Source organism: Ambystoma mexicanum, chromosome 12, assembly GCF_040938575.1.
Source record: "Ambystoma mexicanum isolate Mex_15411 chromosome 12, UKY_AmexF1_1, whole genome shotgun sequence".
NCBI classification, from domain to species: Eukaryota; Metazoa; Chordata; class Amphibia; order Caudata; family Ambystomatidae; genus Ambystoma; species Ambystoma mexicanum.
The window spans coordinates 694,325,140-694,344,783 of NC_090936.1; the positions used below are offsets into that span (position 1 = coordinate 694,325,140).

General features: G+C 50.0%; 1 protein-coding gene across 3 annotated transcripts in view; it reads left to right on the forward strand.

Annotated features, from left to right (window-relative positions):
- Positions 1-19,644, forward strand: part of TRMU (tRNA mitochondrial 2-thiouridylase) — an 852,019-nt gene that overhangs the window by 802,218 nt on the left and 30,157 nt on the right. For all 3 annotated transcript variants that reach the window (XM_069629233.1, XM_069629231.1, XM_069629232.1), the window contains one exon: positions 19,059-19,141. In XM_069629233.1, the coding sequence (XP_069485334.1) occupies positions 19,059-19,141 (83 nt within the window). The remainder of the gene's footprint in view (positions 1-19,058; positions 19,142-19,644) is intronic.

Consider the following 19,644-nt stretch of genomic DNA (forward strand, 5'->3'; position numbering starts at 1 on the left):
TAAACCATGTTCAACCGATGTGCAGCACACAGTTTGTATGCACTCTGCAGTACACTAAGCACGGGGTCAGTACACCTTGAGATGGTTCACCCATGGCAGTCATACAAATGCAGGCAGAAGTGCTACACAATCATACAGATTAATCTACATACACATATTCAGGATGCACACGCTTCATTACTCACCGGACGTTTCCTCGTAATCTGGCAGGCTCCCACGCCTTGCAGCTGATCCACATGAATCAACTCGCTCATGGCCTCTTCATGTGGCGTGAGCTCCTGCTCCTGTGGTGACCCACCTCTAGTCACCAGAGCAGAAGCGAAGTTGGCACCCAGCTTCCATTTGGTTCGACGGTGGAGGTCATTCCACCGTCTGACCATACACTGAGCAGGCGTATGTGTGCTCCCTGGCTCTGTGCATATGTCATGGTGATGTTCGTGCACACAGTCCACGAGGAACTGTAGTTCTTCATCATTGACGCTCCTCTACCTCAACGTGGCGGTCTCCTTTGCCATGCTTTGGGATTGAGCCTTTCCCGGTTCTGCACTCTTCTGCCTCTTGGAAGTTGTTGCAGACCCTGTGTGGCTGGGACCACTCAGGGCATTAAGGGCTGGATCACTAGTGGCCAGGGCCATGCCATCACCCACTGATGTTGGGTCAGTTACTACAACATCCCCTCAACATGGGAGCAGGATCCAGGGCTTTTAACTTAACTTCCCTTCCCCTTGGACACATGGACATCATCTGCCCCTGCGTGTCCGTGTCCCGGGGGGGGGCGATGACAACAGATACTGCTGTTGCTCCCTGACCCTGGTTGTTGGAGACAGGAGCTGCCCCTGCAGGTGCCTCAACCTGGGTGCAGGGGAGAGCAGATGACCCTGTAGATCCCTGCCCCAGGGTGCTGGGGTCAGGTGTTTTGCGGTGACGTCCCTTACCCTTGGACACACAGGCCTCAGCTGCCCCTGCGTGTCCGTGTCCCTGGGGGGGGGACGACAACAGATACTGCTGTTGCTCCCTGAACTGGTTGTTGGGGCAGGAGATGTCCCTGCATGTGCATCAACCTGTGTGCAGGGGAGAGCAGATGACCCTGCAGCTCTGTGACCCTGTTGGGGGTGGTGCAAAGCTCTCCCTGCACGTCCCCAACCCTGCTACCTTTTCCTTTTGGGTCCTTCCCAACCATGGTACAGATAGATTTGTACAATGGGAGGTCCAACAAGCAATTGTCCTGGGCAATAGGAGTGAGGGGGCAGGGTACATGATGTGAAAAATGAACAGGGCGCGTAACGCACAGGCACCCCAAATATCAAAGATGCGAGTATGTGATCCCTCGTTAGCTCTCGTGAAAAGAAAAAGCGTTACGTGATACACAGGGGCACCCATAGTATGATTAATGCATACACGACTCACTTTTAGCCTCAGAAAAAGAAATAATACACGCACATGTGTGCAGAGGCAAATCCCCCACCAAAATAAGAAGTTTGCAATGTCACAGTAGTGAACAAAATGTGTGGCACACCAAAAATCTCCAAAGTCCACACGTCTGTCCGCTCCAACTCGCACATGCAGTGTAATGTTCCAGCGCCCCTCGGCCCGCGCATGTCACGTAACTTATGCATTTAGGCCCTTTCCTCTGATTTCACGTGTACGCGCTAATTTTGCACACGCAAAGTAACCGTCACTCTGTTTCCGGCTGCCCACGCGAGTAACACAGAAGAGCCACGCGCTTCAGCCTACGAGCCTTTTTACCTGCCCCCTTGTAACGCTCACCTGATTCCCGCAGAGGCGCCGGTCTTGACTGGGTGAATGCCGTATCTTCAAAGGTGATGTGTAACACACGGTTGGCTCTTTGGGCTGGACCTCTGTGCACTGTATGTCTGACTTGAAGAGTAAGATGTCTGCAGATAGAAACTATGGGATTAATGAACAGGGGTTATTGGGTGCCTCTCTCCTCTTCCCTTTCTCTTCTCCTGTAGAACCCCAAAGGTTAACACCCTCACCTTAGGTAAGTGAACGCCGAGCTCTCCATCTGCCTCGGGGCAGGGTGCCGTAACCAGTTTCTTCACTGGATAAGGGTGCAGGCCTCTTGACCTCAGAGGACTGCTGTCCGTCGTTAACTGCACGAACGGTAAGTTCTGGGCACTTCAAATGTCTTAAAAGTCTTTTGTAATGATATCTCTTGTTTTGCAGGGTTCCGGCGATGGCGGATGGCGGGCTGATGAGAGTTGAGGATCGAACCCGCGTGAGGAATAGAAGCGCCTGGAAGCACGTAAGTAAGCGCTTGTAGCCTGCTTCACGATGCGCACTAACTGTCCCTTTTATCTTGCAGGTACAAGTTCTGAGCTTTAGAGAAGCTGAAGGGTGCTGGAATACCCACTGGATTCGGCGTGGGAAGGAGTAATGGCACGTGAGTAATAAAGTTGCCCAATGTCTTTAAACTCACCTTCTTATGTCTTTCAGATGCGGGATGCAGCGCCGAAGGCCTCCGGAGCGTGCAAAGAGCTGGTAAGCTTTTGTCTTTCAGATGCCGGAATGCAGTGCGAAGACCTCCGGAGCATGCGAAGAGTAGGTAAGCCTTTGTCTTTCAGATGCCGGAATGCAGCGCGAGGCGTTGGTGACAGCCGATGGACCAGGTAAGAGATGCGCTGCCACTGAAGACCGTAGTGCTAACCTGTTCTTTCTTTGTCTTTACAGGTGCTGCTGAAGACTGGATTCCAGGATGGTAAGCCTTTGTTCCCTTAGGCCCAGGATCAGAAGCAGAAGACACGATGAGCGTTCTGCTGCAGAGAATGCAGAATAACGCTAAGCAAGATTCATCCATCGGGTGTGGTTTAAATAGCCTCCTGTAGTGCTTAGGTGTCTCCTTCAACAGCCACGCCTAAGGAAAGAGTTCCTGCTTTCCAGAAGAGTTCCAGTGTTCTGAACCTAGGGAGTGGCTCCTGCCCCACCCAACAGGAAAAGTAGTCCCAAACAGAAGAGGATCAGGGGTTCAACTGGCAGGTAAGTAAGCAGCATGGTCTGCTGCAGGTAAGTCCACCCAAGCATTATGAGCCTGGCACTTCCAGCGCTGGGACTGGGCATCTTTATGAGCCTGGTGCCACTGGCGCCAGGACAGGGTCCAAAAGGTCCCAATTGGGACTGGCTGGCACTCGGAACCGGGGTTATGGGTCTGCTTCCAAGGGAGTCGGGCAAGTGCTGATCTTTTGGAAGCAGAGATCATGACAGCACACCCCCTCAAGGCCCCTCCCAAACCGGGCTTCTCCGGGGGTTTGGGCTTGTTAGGAAATGTTCGATGAAATCTTTTGATTAGACGAGGCGCGTGGACATATTCTGCAGGTTCCCAGGATCTTTCTTGGGGACCGTAGCCTTTCCAGTCAATCAGGTAAAATAGTTTAGATTTGGAGATCTTGGAATCCAGGATGCTTTTGACTTCAAACTCGAGTTCTCCATCAACTAGAATAGGTTTTGGAGATGTAGTTAGTCGGGTTTGAGGTTGCACGGGTTTTAATAGAGAGACGTGGAAGACCGGATGTATCTTCATGTGAGGGGGCAAGTCCAACTTGACCGCTACTGGATTTACAATGTAGTGATGGAATAGGGACCAAGGTATCTTGGGTTGAATGTGCGTGGTCCTTTTAGAGGTAGATATTTGGTGGATAACCAGACTTGATCTCCTACTTGATATTGGGGGGCTTCCTTCCGATGTTGGTCTCCTCCTTTCTTGTATTTTTCTTTAGCCCTTTGAAGGTGAGAAACGGCTTCCTTAAAGGCTTGGGTAATTGTAGAATGCAGGTGGTCTACTGCTGGTGTTCCAAGATCTTGGAGTGGATCCAACTCCGAGGTTCGAGGGTGACTACCGTATAAAAGAAAAAACGGGGTCTTCCCAGTTCCCGAGTGGACAGAGTTATTGTAGGCATATTCGGCTATCCAAAGGATATCTTTCCAAGTTTTTTCAGTTTGTTGTAGCATGCAGCGCAAATACTGTTCCAGAGTTTGATTGGTCCTCTCGGTTTGTCTGTCGGTTTGAGGGTGGTGGCTGGTCGAAAGTCTCACATCAATTTGAGCCGACCGACAGCAACTTCGCCAAAAATGAGAAATAAATTGACTACCTCGATCCGAAATTAGAACTGAAGGAAAACCGTGCAGTCGGACGATGTTTTCGAGAAATTCTCGGGCCAGAGTTGCTGCTGTTGGTAAGCCTTTGAGTGGAATGAAATGCGCCATCTTGGAGAATAGGTCCACGATTACTAGGATCGTATTGTATCCGGAGCATGGAGGTAGATCGGTGATGAAGTCCATAGAAAGCGTATGGCAAGGGCGAGGCGGGATGTCAATAGGGCGTAAGAGGCCGGCTGTTTTTTCCTTTTGACTCTTGTTTTGGGCGCATACTCCACAGGACATTATAAAGTCTCTGATATCTTTTTTCCAAGACGGCCACCAGAAGTAGCGCTTGATCTTTTCCGAGGTCTTGGTCATACCGGGATGTCCTTCCATTAAAGAATCGTGATAACAAGAGATTACCTTTTTCTGTAAATCTGTGCTGGGCAGGTATAACCGTTCTTGGAAATATAATAGGTTGTCCTTCACCGTAAAGTCCTTTCCCTGCAGATGCCAATTCTGTATGTCTGCTGGAGTTACCAGTAGCCTGGCTGTATCCTTAACTTCCTCTATGGATTGTGTGGCGATTACACCTAGCATTCTTTGTTCGGGAATAATAGGTACAGGTTTAGGATTGATCAAATGTTCTTCCACTCCCATCCGAGAAAGGGCATCAGCTTTACCGTTTTTTGTACCAGGTCGATAGGTAATTATGAAGTCAAACTCGGCAAAGAATAGTGCCCAACGGAGTTGCCTAGAGGATTGAGCTTTTGCGGTTTTCAAATATTGCATGTTTCGGTGATCTGTAATCACAGTAACGGTGTGTCGGGCCCCCAGAAGATAATGCCGCCAAGCCTTAAAGGCGGACTTGATAGCTAGAAGTTCCTTATCAGTAATAGTGTAATTGATTTCAGGAGGCGAGAATTTGCGGGACCAAAATGCCACGGGATGCAACTGATTGGTTACTGGGTCCTTTTGTGATAGAACTGCCCCCATGGCAAGGCTCGAAGCATCAGTTTCAACGATGTAGGGGAGTTCTGGGCGAGGATGTTTTAAGATCGGTGCAGAGATAAATCTAGTCTTCAAATTCTGGAAAGCTTGTTCCGCCTCGGTAGACCATTCAAAACGTTTGTTTTTCTTTAACAAGGCGGTGATGGGCTGGACTATTCGAGAGAATTCGGGGATAAACCTGCGGTAAAAGTTAGCGAAGCCTAACATGCTTTGAACACCTTTTACGGAGGATGGCGAAAACCTTCTTTGAATCCATACGCACTCCGCTAGGTGATAATATGAATCCCAAGAATTCAACTTCAGTCACGTTGAAAACACATTTTTCCAACTTAGCGAAAAGTTTGTGTTGACGCAATCTCTCGAGGACCATTTTCACGTGTTTCCGATGTTCAGTTTCCGATGAAGAATAAACGAGGATGTCGTCAATGTAAACAACAACACACACATCTATGAGCTCTCTGAGGACATCGTTCATAAAATATTGAAAGGCGGCCGGGGCATTGCAAAGTCCGAAGGGCATGACCTGATATTCAAATAGCCCATACTTGGTGCGGAAGGCCGTCTTCCATTCATCGCCCTCTTTTACTCGTACCAAGTGGTAGGCTCCTCTAAGATCCAGCTTTGTATATATGCATGCTTTTCTGACTTGGTCCAGGAGTTCAGGGATCAAAGGTAACGGATATCTATTCTTAACGGTGATCTGGTTCAGGGCGCGATAATCTATACAAGTTCTAAGGTCCCCTTCTTTTTTTGGAACGAAGAACAAAGCTGAGGAAGCAGGGTACTTGGAAGGACGAATAATCCCATTCACTAGGTATTGATCCAGGTATTGTCGGAGGTGAAGATTCTCAGGCTCGGTGAGGGCATAAATTCTACTACAAGGAGGAGTAGATCCAGGTATCAGGTCTATCTGGCAGTCATAAGAACTATGAGGAGGTAGAGAGTTAGCCTGATCCTTCCGGAAAACATCTTGGAATTCTAGGTATTCAGGAGGTAACTGAGGAGCCTCCGAGGAAATTGCTGCCAGTGCAACACCAGGTCGAGGGTGACAAGTGGAGACACATTCTGGAAACTGAACCGTTCTTGCTCGCCAATCGATCTGAGGATTGTGCTTCTCTAACCAAGGAATTCCTAGAATAATCTGGAACTGGGGGGCCTTGATCACATCGAACACGATCTTCTCATGGTGTCCATCTTGACTTACTAGCGTCACTTCTTGGGTGGTATGCGTTACTGGTCCGGAGGCTATCTCCGTACCATCCACCGTAGTATTGACGTACTTTACAGCCTTTGGACAAAGAGTCAGATTCATCCTCAAAACCATTTAATGATCCACATAATTGCCGATGGCACCGCTGTCTACGTAAGCTTTAATCGCATGTAATCGATCCGGATGTTCAGGGCTAATGAGGACCATAGGTATCACGAAATGCGAGGTCACAGAACTGGTTTTAACGCTCGGCAAGAGGACCTCTATTCTTGTCGGGCGAGGTCGTTTCCCTGCTCAGAGTTTGTGACCCTGGTAACTGCAGCTCCTACTGCCTTCTTGGCTGGTTTCACCCGACAGTCTCGAAGAAAGTGCCCCGAGTTTCCGCAATGGAGGCATAATTGCAGCTGTTTTCTCCTTTCCCGCTCCTTTTGTGTTAGTGGTCCTTTCAGGCCCCCTATTTGCATGGGTTCCCCGGAGTCTACTCCTTTAGTAGGAGTTGGTGGTTTGGAAAATACTCGAGCATCAAACTTGGAACGATCGGCCTTCCTGTTCTGCAGTCTGTGGTCAATTTGAACGACTAAGTCAATATAGTCCGAACAGTCTTGCGGGTAATTCACTACTTGGGCTAACACATCTTTGAGCTCTCCACGTAGACCTCTATAAAACAGCGTAATCCTTTTGTCCTCAGGCCATCGAGTTTCCACTATCAGTCTGTTGAAAGACGCAATATAAGCCAAAAGGTCTTGATTACCCTGTCGCAATGAAAGGAGCTCATTGTCCAAGGCCTGCCCCTGTGAATGTCTTGCAAACAGTTTTTCCATACTGAGCTGAAAAGCTCGAAAATCATGGAGAACCGGATCATCTTGATTAACTAGACGGATCGACCAGTCTGCCGCATTGCCACTAAGGTACGAAAGCATGAAAGCTACCTTAGCTTGATCAGTTGCCCACCTACCCTGCAATTTGATTGCGTGCTGTGCAGCCATTGTCAGTGCCCCTGTCCTTGGCCCTGTGACCACCTCAGCTGATTCAGAAGACTTCCAACGTGCCAGAACATCACCATTGCTCCACAGCCCAGCCCCACCCACACCTGCCTTGGGGGTTGCCATGTCTGAAACAACATCTTCAGAGGTAAGTGGTAACCCCACGGCAGCGAGGCAGAGGGCTGTCAACTTCACAGCCAGGGAAGTTGACATTCTGGTGGAGCATGTCCTGGGGCATTATGATGCCCTCTTCCCCGGACCAACGCAAGTCGGCAAGGAAGGGAGGAAGGACGGAAGCGGATCTGGGACCAGATCGTGGGTGCCATCAATGCAGAGGGGGTGGCACCCTGTGACTATCACCACATGCCAAGTGCTGGGAGGACCTGAAATCCGGGACCCACAGCAAGGCCCTGCGCATCCTCCAGGCTGGTGCCAAACACCACCGACATGAGGGTCCTGGAGAAATTCTATCCGGTGCTGCACACCCAGATCCACAATTTGCAGCTCCGTCTGGAGTAATTAGGTGAGTTTCTATGTGTTGCTGCCCTCCACAGTGCATGTGCATGTTGATGTATGGTGGGAGTGGGCACCTTGGCCTTACAGCAAGTATGCCTCTTGTACGGATGTCTGTGTGCATGTCCCACACAGTGGGCCTCATTACGAATCAGGCGTTAAGGGGTTAACGGCGCCGTAAACGGCGCCGACCCTTAACGCCTGATTACAAGGTCAGTTATTTTTGCAGTGTGCCTGTTTGGTAGTCCACTTAGTGGCCATGATCCTGCCCATTGTTAGTCATGTGTGTGGTTGCTTACTTGCATGTGTTATGTTCGGGTTTTATTTGCGGGGTGAGTATACACATGGGGTGGACCGGTGGTGGTGTGTGAGGTGGGATTTTGGGTGTGCACAGGCAAATGGCATTTCCTTTCACATGTGCAGCTTGACTGTGTATTTACCCTCATTGTGAGTGAGGTGGGTGGGGTGACTGTGGGAGTGTTGCATGTTCTGGACATTTGCAAATGATTTGCTTGATGCTGTCTAACACAAAGGTGGTGCTTTCCCCTTCCCCAGCATGTGTTTTTGCAGTTCATCATCTCTGGTGTTGGTCAACCTCTTGCACTGGGATACACTATTGGCATTTAATGGTATTTACACATTGGCTGCCCATTGAAGCTGTCCCGGTGCGTGGTGCACTGTCTGATTGCCATGTCTTTCACACATGGGCATACCAGTGATGTGTTTATTAGGGATTCTCTGTTAGGAATGGCAGCTCAATGAAGCAGAGGTTGTGGGACACCTGGCCAGTGTTTGTTCAAGTGACACACATTGAGGGTGGTTTGGATTCTGTAATTGGTGCACAATTGTCCCTGGGTATTGAGCCATGACATTGTTACATGGCCAGCAGGCACTCACTTTTACATTCAGTTTTTACATGTGTATGTTGTGAGATGGTTGCGAACAGCTATTCTGTTTGCCCAGTTTACACGTTCATGGATGTGGCCCGGGTGTATGCATTCATTTTTGTTTGCAGGATACATGTTCTGGTGGATATTCTAGCTGGTATCACTACACGGCAGTCAAAGTGCACGACACACAATGGATGGAGTGATGATGTGTAACTAAGTCTGGGTTCATCATGCAGGTGATGTGCCATGTGAAATGGGCTGTCTGCAGGGTGGGGTCATGGGTGACGGGGCTGGGGTGGGGGTGTCTCATGTGGAGAGGGCTGCCTGAAGGGTGGGGGTACGGGTGATGGGGGCTGGAGTGGGGGTGTCCCATGTGGAGAGGGCTTCCTGAAGGGTGGGGGCACGGGTGATGGGGGCTGGGGTGGGGTTGTCCAATGTGGAGGGGGCTGCCTGCAGGGAGGGGTCATGGGTGATGGGTGATGGGGGATCCCATGTGGAGGGTGCTGCCTGCAGGGTGGGGTCCTGGGTGATGGGGGCTTGGGTGTCCTATGTGGAAGGTGCTGCCTGCAGGGTGGGGTCATGGGGGTTGGGGTGTCCCAAGTGGAGGGGGCTGCCTGCAGTGTGGGGTCATGGGTGATGGGGGCTGGGGTGTCCCATGTGGAGGGGGGCTCTTTGCAGGGTGGGGGCACGGGTGATGGGGTCTGGGGTATCCCATGTGGAGGGGGCTTCCTGCAGGGTGGGGTCGCAGGCAATGGGGGCTGGGGTGACCCATATGGAGGGTGCTGCCTGCAGGGTGGGGTCATGGGCGATGGGGGCTGGGGTGTCCCATGTGGAGGGGACTGCCTCCAGGGTGGGGTGATGGGGCCTGTGGTGTCCCATGTGGAGGGGGCTGCCTGCAGGGTGGGGACACGGGTGATGGGGCTGGGGTGGGGGTGTCCCATGTGGAGGGAGCTGCCTGCAGCATGAGGTCATGGGTGACGGGGGCTGGGGTGGGGGTGTCCCATGTGGAGGGGGCTGCCTGCAGGGTGGGGTCACGGGTAATGGGGGCTAAGGTGTCCCATGCGGAGGTGGCTCCCTGCAGGGTGGGGTCACAGGTGATGGGGGCTGGGCTGGGGGTGTCCCATCTGGGGGGGCTACCTGCAGGATGGGGTCACGTGTGATGGGGGCTGGGGTGTCCCATGTGGAGGGAGGGGGCTGCCTGCAGGATGGGGTCATGGGTGATGGTGGACTGGGTTGTCCCATGTGGATGGTGCTGCCTGCAGGGTGGGGTCATGGGTGATGGAGGCTGGGGTGTCCCGTGGGAAGGGAGCTGTGTGCAGGGTGGGGTGTCCCATGTGGAGGGGGCTGCCTGCAGGGTGGCGTCACGGGTGATGGGGGCTGGGTGTCCCATGTGGAGGGGGCTGCCTGCAGGGTGGGGTGATGGGGGCTGGGGTGGGGGTGTCTCATGTGGAGGGGGCTGCCTGCAGAGTGGGGTCACGTGTGATGGAGACTGGGGTGGGGGTGTCCCATGTGGAGGGTGCTGCCTGCAGGGTGGGGTCATGGGTGATGGGGGGGGTGTGGGTGTCCCATGTAGAGGGAGCTGCCTGCAGGGTGGGGTCATGGGTGATGGGGACTGGGGTGTCCTGTGTGGAAGGGGCTGCCTGCAGGGTGGGGTCATGGGTGATGGGGGCTGGGGTGTCCCATGTGGAGGGTGATGCCTGCAGGGTGGGGACATGGGTGATGGGTGATGGGGGCTGGGGGCTGGGGTGTCCCATGTGGAGGGGGCTGCCTGCGGGGTGGGGTCATGGGTGATGGGGTCTGGGGTATCCCATGTGGAGGAGGCTGCCTGCAGGGTGGTGTCACGGGTGATGGCTGGGCTGAGGGTGTCCCATGTGAAGGGGGCTGCCTGTAAGGGGGATCACGGGTGATGGGGGCTGGGGTGTCCCATGTGGAGGGGGCTGCCTGCAGGGTGGGGTCATGGGTGATGGATGATGGGGTGTCCTATGTGGAGGGGGCTGTCTGCAGGGTGGTGCATGGGTGATGGGGGCTAGGGTGTCCCATGTGGAGGGTGATGCCTGCAGGGTGGGGACATGGTTGATGGGGGCTGGGGTGTCCCATGTGGAGGGTGCTGCCTGCAGGGTGGAGTCATGGGTGATGGGGGATGGGGTGTCCCATGTGGAGGGGGCTGCCTGTGAGGGGGATCACGGGTGATGGGGGCTGGGGTGTCCCATGTGGAGGGTGCTGCCTGCAGGGTGGAGTCATGGGTGATGGGGGATGGGGTGTCCCATGTGGAGGGGGCTGCCTGCAGGGTGAGGTCTTGGGTGATGGGGGCTAGGGTGTCCCATGTGGACGGGGCTGCCTGCAGGGTGGGGTCATGGGTGATTAGTGATGGGGGATGGGGTATCCCATGTGGAGGGGGCTGCCTGCAGGGTGGTGTCACGGGTGATGGGGGATGGGGTGTCCCATGTGGAGGGGGCTGCCTGTGAGGGGGATCACGGGTGATGGGGGCTGGGGTGTCCCATGTGGAGGGTACTGCCTGCAGGGTGGAGTCATGGGTGATGGGGGATGGGGTGTCCCATGTGGAGGGGGCTGCCTGCAGGGTGAGGCCTTGGGTGATGGGGGCTAGGGTGTCCCATGTGGACGGGGCTGCCTGCAGGGTGGGGTCATGGGTGATTAGTGATGGGGGATGGGGTATCCCATGTGGAGGGGGCTGCCTGCAGGGTGGTGTCACGGGTGATGGCTGGGCTGAGGGTGTCCCATGTGAAGGGGGCTGCCTGTAAGGGGGGTCACGGGTGATGGGGGCTGGGGTGTCCCATGTGGAGGGTGATGCCTGCAGGGTGGGGTCATGGGGGATGGGGGCTGGGGTGTCCCATGTGGAGGGGGCTGCCTGCAGGGTGGGGCATGGGTGATGGGTGATGGGGGCTGGGGTGTCCCATGTGGAGGGTGATGCCTGCAGGGTGGGGACATGGGTGATGGGGGCTGGGGTGTCCCATGTGGAGGGGGCTGCCTGCAGGGTGGGGTCATGGGTGATGGGGGCTGGGGTATCCCATGTGGAGGGGGCTGCCTGCAGGGTGGCGTCACGGGTGATGGCTGGGCTGAGGGTATCCCATGTGAAGGGGGCTGCCTGTAAGGGGGTCACGGGTGATGGGGGCTGGGGTGTCCCATGTGGAAGGAGCTGCCTGCAGGGTGGGGTCATGAGTGATGAGAGATGGGGTGTCCCATGTGGAGGGGGCTGCCTGCAGGGTGGGGTCATGGGTGATGGGGGCTGGGTGTGGGTGTCCCATGTAGAGAGAGCTGGCCTGCAGGGTGAGGTCATGGGTGATGGGGGCTGGGGTGTCCCATGTGGAGGTGGCTGCCTGCAGGGTGGGGTCATGGGTGATGGGGGCTGGGGTGTCCCATGTGGAGGTGGCTGCCTGCAGGGTGGGGTCATGGGTGATGGGTTCTGGGGTATCTCATGTGGACGGGGCTGCCTGCAGGGTGGGGTCATGGGTGATTAGTGATGGGGGATGGGGTATCCCATGTGGAGGGGGCTGCCTGCAGGGTGGTGTCACGGGTGATGGCTGGGCTGAGGGTGTCCCATGTGAAGGGGGCTGCCTGTAAGGGGGGTCACGGGCAATGTTCCCTCTAATTATTTTTCTCTATGTGCGGAACTGGTTTGCTGTTGTGCGCATTTTATTTTCCATGTGCGCAACTGACTAATGAGGTAAGCCACTTTGTGAGCATGCGTATTTAGTGAACTGCCATTGCAGAAGAGAGTTTAGAAAGGAATTTCCTCTTCCCAGCCACAACAATTCTTGACAAATCTTACAGCACTTTTTCAAAACACAGACTAAAATGGAATATGTCATATGTGATTAAACAGAAAACTCATCAACCAGTCCAAGACTTCAACATCTGCCACAGTACCTTGCAAACGTTTTATGCCACTGGAAAATCACCCGTGTACTACAAAACACGAATATCTCTTGTCATAAACTAAGGTGGCTGTCAAGAAATTCAGACAGAATACAACATTTGCCGATGGATTAATGGCAATTAAAAGCAATGTGTCAAAAAATATTCTGATAGGAGCTCAAGTGCCACTTTAATGAAGTAATTCAAGGGCCAGGCGAACATGCTTCTAATAATTTGTCTAAGGATAATAATTGCATCAGAATAACTGATTGTCAAATATTTCTGTCCCTATGCTTACTATCCACATTATGTTGTCCTTTAGGCAGTGATAACACACGCCTTAAAGCTAAGAGACATATAAACCATCCATTTTTGCTCCCTAAAAAATGAAAATGTGCACAACAAAAACGAGAAACAATAAACATTTTGTTGCTTCAACCCACAAAGCTCCACTGATATTTTTCCGAATTAGTGACCAGTAGAGCAGTGGCATAGGATGGAACTCTTATAATATTAATGCCTGATCTCAACAGGAATTGCAAGGGGAAGAACATCTTTTAATAAGCAGAAAGTATCCCAAGGCTAATTACTTTTTACTCCCTGAAAAATCATTTGACTCCAAGCAGGGAGCAACATCTGATTAGAGCCCTGCTTATACCGCTGACATAGGAAGTTAAATGACAGGGCACATAATAAAGTCTATAGTTTTGCCCACCCTTCCGCACCACAGCTTGGATAAAATTAAATAAGAGCCTTACTGTGGTTTATTATGGGGCCCTGCTGAAGAAGATTCCATATGTATATATGCCTTTTAAGTTAATAGCATCAATTCATCAGAGATACAACTGATTTAGTGTCTTCTTCTGTAACTATGAATCCCTCTTCTGTAATTCTTTATCGGTTAAATAGATGCAGGGGGATGCTAGAGACTATACACACAGAACACATGGTTATATTGAAAAGCCCTCAGCAGCTGAGCATAGAAATAAAGAGAAGGTGCTGTTGTCTAGACGGGTACTAGAATTTCCTATCCATTAGCAAACAAGCAACACATTTCCCTCAGTGTACTTCTGAAACGTCTGACTTGGTTTTTGAAATGTGCTGCTTTGTTCATCACCCACAAGTAGTGATGACCTGAGCTCTTCCACCAATACCCTTCCCCGGCCCCTGTGCTAGCCTCCAATATTAGTTGATAGAGCACTGTAAAAAGTGAGGGATTGTAGCAGTAAACACTCACTGGGATATTTGCAGACCCACAATACTTTGCAAGCGAGGCATATTTAATGCCTCAGCATATTATGTGCATTTTAAGAATGTCATGACTCTGCATGTACGCAATTCTTTTGTACTGCATACAAGATTGTTTGCAACATACCCCACCCTTATATCATTGTGTAGGATTACACAGTGTCAGTGAAACCGTTTTTGCATAGCAGCGAGCTACCATATAATGTGCGAAGGTCTATGCCCAAAGGAAATCTGAACACTGGAAATGAGGCAGATTGTGTGAAAAGCATTCTCCTTCTGAATATCCAGTGCCCTAATACTATGGACAAGCATAGTCCATAACAGTTATCCCTTGTAGGCAAAGTAAATGATATTTTAATGTTGTTCTCCACTTATAGGGTAATGTTAGTAATGCTAAAGTATGAGATACTGAGCATCAAATTTGTCTTCTCAAAAGCCTTACAGGTTAAATTAATTTTTGAGTTTTATAATGCATTACCTTGCAAGGGGGCCACTTCAAAGCACTTGCATGACATATGTGCAAAGAAGAGGAAGTATGGGATAAGGTTACACATCCAAGTGGCCTGCTTACTCAGTCAATATCCAATATTTTTGCTGGTAGTTTGATTGTATCATGTGGGTGACGCTTTTGGTAAGGCACAATGAGTAATAGAAATTCTGGCATGTGAACGTTATTCATATTATTCATATTATTCATATTAACACAAACATAAAACAAGTGGATGAAGGTACATGTCTGCTAACCTTTTGCAGAGCCAAGAGGAAGAATCAAGGTTGTCCGGTACTTCTTAATGTGTTCTGGGGCAGATGTTAGAGTCATAAGGTAAAAGTGTGGTAGAATCAATTTTAGGAGTCCTGGGTGAGGAGGGAACATTATTTGGTTAATCTGTGCAGGCATATCTTGGTTATATTTTTCTGTTCATGCATCCAGTTTTTCATATTAGTTTTTAACCTCTTATTAGTGTATTTTGCTGTTAGGGATTTTAGGCGTTTACGATCACCCTTGCATAGTAGTTAATGCAAATTATCAAGACTTGTTGCTTATTTTAAGAGAAAATACATTTCAATTAATTGCTGTGACTTGTGCCTTAATTAATATTTTTGAATAGGTGAGAATTGTCTGTGTGCGCTGCTAAAAATCTTCTGAGCGGCACCGAGATGAAAGCTGGGCAAGCGCACATGCGCACAGCTTAGAGGGAACACTGGTCACGGGTGATGGGGGCTGGGGTGTCCCATGTGGAGGGTGATGCCTGCAGGGTGGGGTCATGGGGGATGGGGGCTGGGGTGTCCCATGTGGAGGGGGCTGCCTGCAGGGTGGGGCATGGGTGATGGGTGATGGGGGCTGGGGTGTCCCATGTGGAGGGTGATGCCTGCAGGGTGGGGACATGGGTGATGGGGGCTGGGGTGTCCCATGTGGAGGGGGCTGCCTGCAGGGTGGGGTCATGGGTGATGGGGGCTGGGGTATCCCATGTGGAGGGGGCTGCCTGCAGGGTGGCGTCACGGGTGATGGCTGGGCTGAGGGTATCCCATGTGAAGGGGGCTGCCTGTAAGGGGGTCACGGGTGATGGGGGCTGGGGTGTCCCATGTGGAAGGAGCTGCCTGCAGGGTGGGGTCATGAGTGATGAGAGATGGGGTGTCCCATGTGGAGGGGGCTGCCTGCAGGGTGGGGTCATGGGTGATGGGGGCTGGGTGTGGGTGTCCCATGTAGAGAGAGCTGGCCTGCAGGGTGAGGTCATGGGTGATGGGGGCTGGGGTGTCCCATGTGGAGGTGGCTGCCTGCAGGGTGGGGTCATGGGTGATGGGGGCTGGGGTGTCCCATGTGGAGGTGGCTGCCTGCAGGGTGGGGTCATGGGTGATGGGTTCTGGGGTATCTCATGTGGAGGGGGCTGCCTTCAGGGTGGGGTTACGGGTGATGGGGGGCTGGGGTGGGGTTGTCCCGTCAGCAGGGGGTTGCTTGCCGTGGATTGCAAGGTGCAGATGCACAATTTGGCTGGGGTGTGGCCGGCGATTGCGAGGTGTTTTCGCGCAATTTTGCTGTGGTGCGGCCGGGAATTGTGAGGTGTTTTGGTACGATTTCGCTGGGGTGCGGCTGGGTATTGCGGGATGCTTTTGCGCGATTACACTGGGGTGCGGCTGGGAATTTACGCTGGGGTGTGGCCAGGATTTGTGCAGTGTTTACGCGCGATTTCGCTGGGGTGCGGCCAAGGATCGCGGGGTGTTTTCGCACGATTACGCTGCAATGTGGCCGGGAATTGCGAGGTGTTTTCACGCAATTACGCTAGGCTGCAGCCCAGATTTGCAAGGTGTTTTCGCGCGATTACTCTGGGGTGCGGCCCGGAATTGCGAGGTGTTTACGTGCGATTACACTGGGGTGCGGCCGGGGATCGCGGGGTGTTTTCACACGATTACGCTGGGGTGCGGCTGGGAAATTGTGAGGTGTTTTCGCGCAATTATGCTAGGGTGCGGCCCGGAATTGCAAAGTGTTTACGTGCGATTATGCTGGGGTGCGGCTGGGGATCGCATGTTATTTTCACGCGATTACGCTGTGGTGCGGCCAGGGACCACAAGGTGTTTTTGCACGATTACGCTGGGGTGCGGCCAGGAATTGCGAGGTGTTTACGTGTGATTATGCTGGGGTGTGGCCTGGAATTTCAAGGTGTTTACGCACGATTACGCTGGGGTGCGACCAGGGATCTCAGGGTGTTTTCACGCAATTTCGCTAGGGGGGCTGTATGCGGACCCAGGGATGGCGCGGATGCTTTCGCTGTGTTAGGCATTTCACTCACTTTGTACTGGGTGTTACTCGTGCTGCTTGCTGTTCCTTGCCCTGCGGCTACTGATGAATATGTGTGCCGCGCAAAGATTTCTCTGCGCCATCTCTGGCGGAGACTCCTTCTCGGCGCGTGGTCCTTGCGCCTTTTCTGCGCCAGATTCTATGAATCGGGCCCTAACTACCTACACTCCAACACAGTGAAAAAGGCAACGTGTTGGATATGGCTAAAGCTTCTTGCACGGGCATCAAATAGAACACTGTGGAAAGGGTGGAGCTGTTCAGTTAGTTTTCGTGAAGGCATATCTATGATCTGGGAAAACAGTCCTTTAATATATGGTACCTCGCTGAGATGCAGCTTACTCTGTCGTGGCAAAGGGCACACATCCTGTGACAAGAAATTACAAATTATCGCTATAATAAATCTCATGTTAATTACGAAAAGACCCGGGTGGTTAGTTTTATACAGAGATTATGTGAAGTATGCTGATACCTGGAAAGCACATTCATTACATTTGTTGAAGTTTTGGATGAACAAGAGTTGTAGATTTCTGTTTCTAATTTGACTGAAATGTTTCAAAATCTTTTGCGGTTGCTGCAGTGGGTTACACATTACATACATGTGAGTGAATTGGGTAGCATTAGGTTCTGAAACCAACTTTAAAGAAAACCTGAAAAATGTTATTACTTGTTATCCTCTTTTGTGATTTTTGATCTGGTGTTTTCTGGCAATGATAGTGTGCTCAGGCAATGGTTTGTAAATAATAATACTGCAACTTTCATTGAATATTTTGTGACTCCCAGCGTAAATTGCTTATCTTTGTGCGGGAGTATTGCATTATTTAATATATTCATGTACAGATAAATATTTTTAAAGCATGTAGTATGAACAATATTACTGGAGCTGATGCCTCAATCACGTTCGATCTACTATTGTACAATCCCCAACGAGCCAAACAAAAATTATATCAACTTGACTGGATTGAGAATCGCAATTCTTGCCTCAAATACAAAGACTTTAATACCAACCTGTTCAGGCACAAGAGCTTCTGTACAATGGCGGACTATTTAATCAAATACCCGTCTCCACATCTACGTAATCAATACCTAAGATTTATGTTGAATTTATTGCCGACCACAGAGATCATGGCTAGAAGGAAACTAATATCATCGGATCTAAATTATTGTCGATTTTGTTTAGACAAAGCTGAAAAATAAACTTTAGAGCATTGTATAATGGTCTGTCCCATGGTGTCTCATTTACGGAAAATTCATTTTAAGAAACATTTAGTGAACTCTTACTGTAACATGGAAATGAGCGAAACTTGGCAACACATATTTAACAGTCCTAAATTAGCTGTACGAGTGGCAATTGTTCAATTTCTGAAAAGTTGAAGGGTTTATTTTTATTTATTTATTTGCATTTGTATAGCGCACTTACAGCCCTGGTGCATCAAGGCGCTATTACATGAAATCTTGCATGAAAGTGTAATTGAGTAGGTTACAGGTGAGCAAATTGGTCTCTTGGGTACAAGTGCATAGAAATCGGTGACTTAATACATGACAGGTAGGTGACTTGAAAACATAATCAAGTGGGCAAGCAATCAGTAATACATCAGAAATAACATAGCAAAGGAGTTAGGGATGCAGTTATACAAAAAGCTTGGTTTTGATGGCTTTACAGACAGCTTGGTGGGACTCAATCATCCTTAGGTGAAAGGGAAGAGCGTTCCAGTGAGAGGTGGCCAGAGTGGGAAAGCTAGATCCCCCTGCGCTAACTTTCAGTGATTTAGGGGTGATGATAGTGTTGGCATAGCCCTTTCTGAGGGGCCTTGTGGGGGTGTGCTTAATAATTATTTGGGCAAGGTAGGGTGGTGCCAGATCATGAAGGCATTTATGTGTAAGCGAGAGTGTCTTAAAGATGATTCGTTCTTTGACTGAATGCAACCTAATGAAATGAAATGATGAAATACCCTATTTTTATTCCTTTTCTTAGAGCAATTAGAACTTTTTTATGGAATATTATAATAATCTGTATAAATACTTATATAATTTACTTTTATATTACTTAATTTTCTAATGCGGATTAATGTGATGATTTGTATCTAATTTCATTTTTTTGTATCAAATTGTATATTAATTTTCTTTTTCATCTTCTGAAGAGATGTAAAGATTTGTTTTGCTATATTTGAAAGGATGATTTTATTATCCAACCAAATTAAAAAAAATAATAAAAATAAATTACTGGTGGTTTATTTTACTTCCCAGGGTAGCCTAACAAGCCAATTTTTGACCCTATGCCTGGCCCCCACCAAAGACATTTACTAATCCTCTGTAAAGTGTGCCTGCTGCATTTTAATTGCCTAAATGTTTCCGAGAGGTGTAACATTTGTATTTTTTTCATTATTTAAATGTCTCATACAATTAATAAGATATTTCATTACTTTTCATTTCTTTTTTTACAGTTCCCTGCACGTTAACTCTGAACCAGGATGGCAGTGTTTGGGTAACATTAAACAAGCCAATACGGGCATTAACACAAGGACAGGTAACACTATTGAATTAGATGTTTGCCAATTGTAGTAAATATTGTAAATAAAATGAGAGCACTCTTTATTAGTGCCATGAATACTCTTAAGAAGTCACCAAACACAGCTCACCAGACTCCTTCCAATTTATGCAACCGTTACTAATTACTCACTGCTACATCTACCCATTTTTGCACCACTGCCTGGCAGATGGCCCACAAAGCCTAATACATTATGCTCAGATTCCGACCTGTGGCGAACCAGGATTAGGTCTCAGACTACTATGTGCCATGTTTAAGGGTGTTTATTAAAATAAAAGGAAAAACGCCTATCTAGCCCTACTGCTATGAGGGGCGTTCCCTTCCTAATGAACTTAAACTAATGATGCTCAAACAAAAGTCCTTAGTCCAAATCCTAACATCTAACTGACCTGACACTTAATAAAACTAAACTAAAAGAGAGACTGGAGCATTGTCCTCTATCTTTGCCTAGCCCAATCACTTGGATGGCTTGTCGCTCGCTT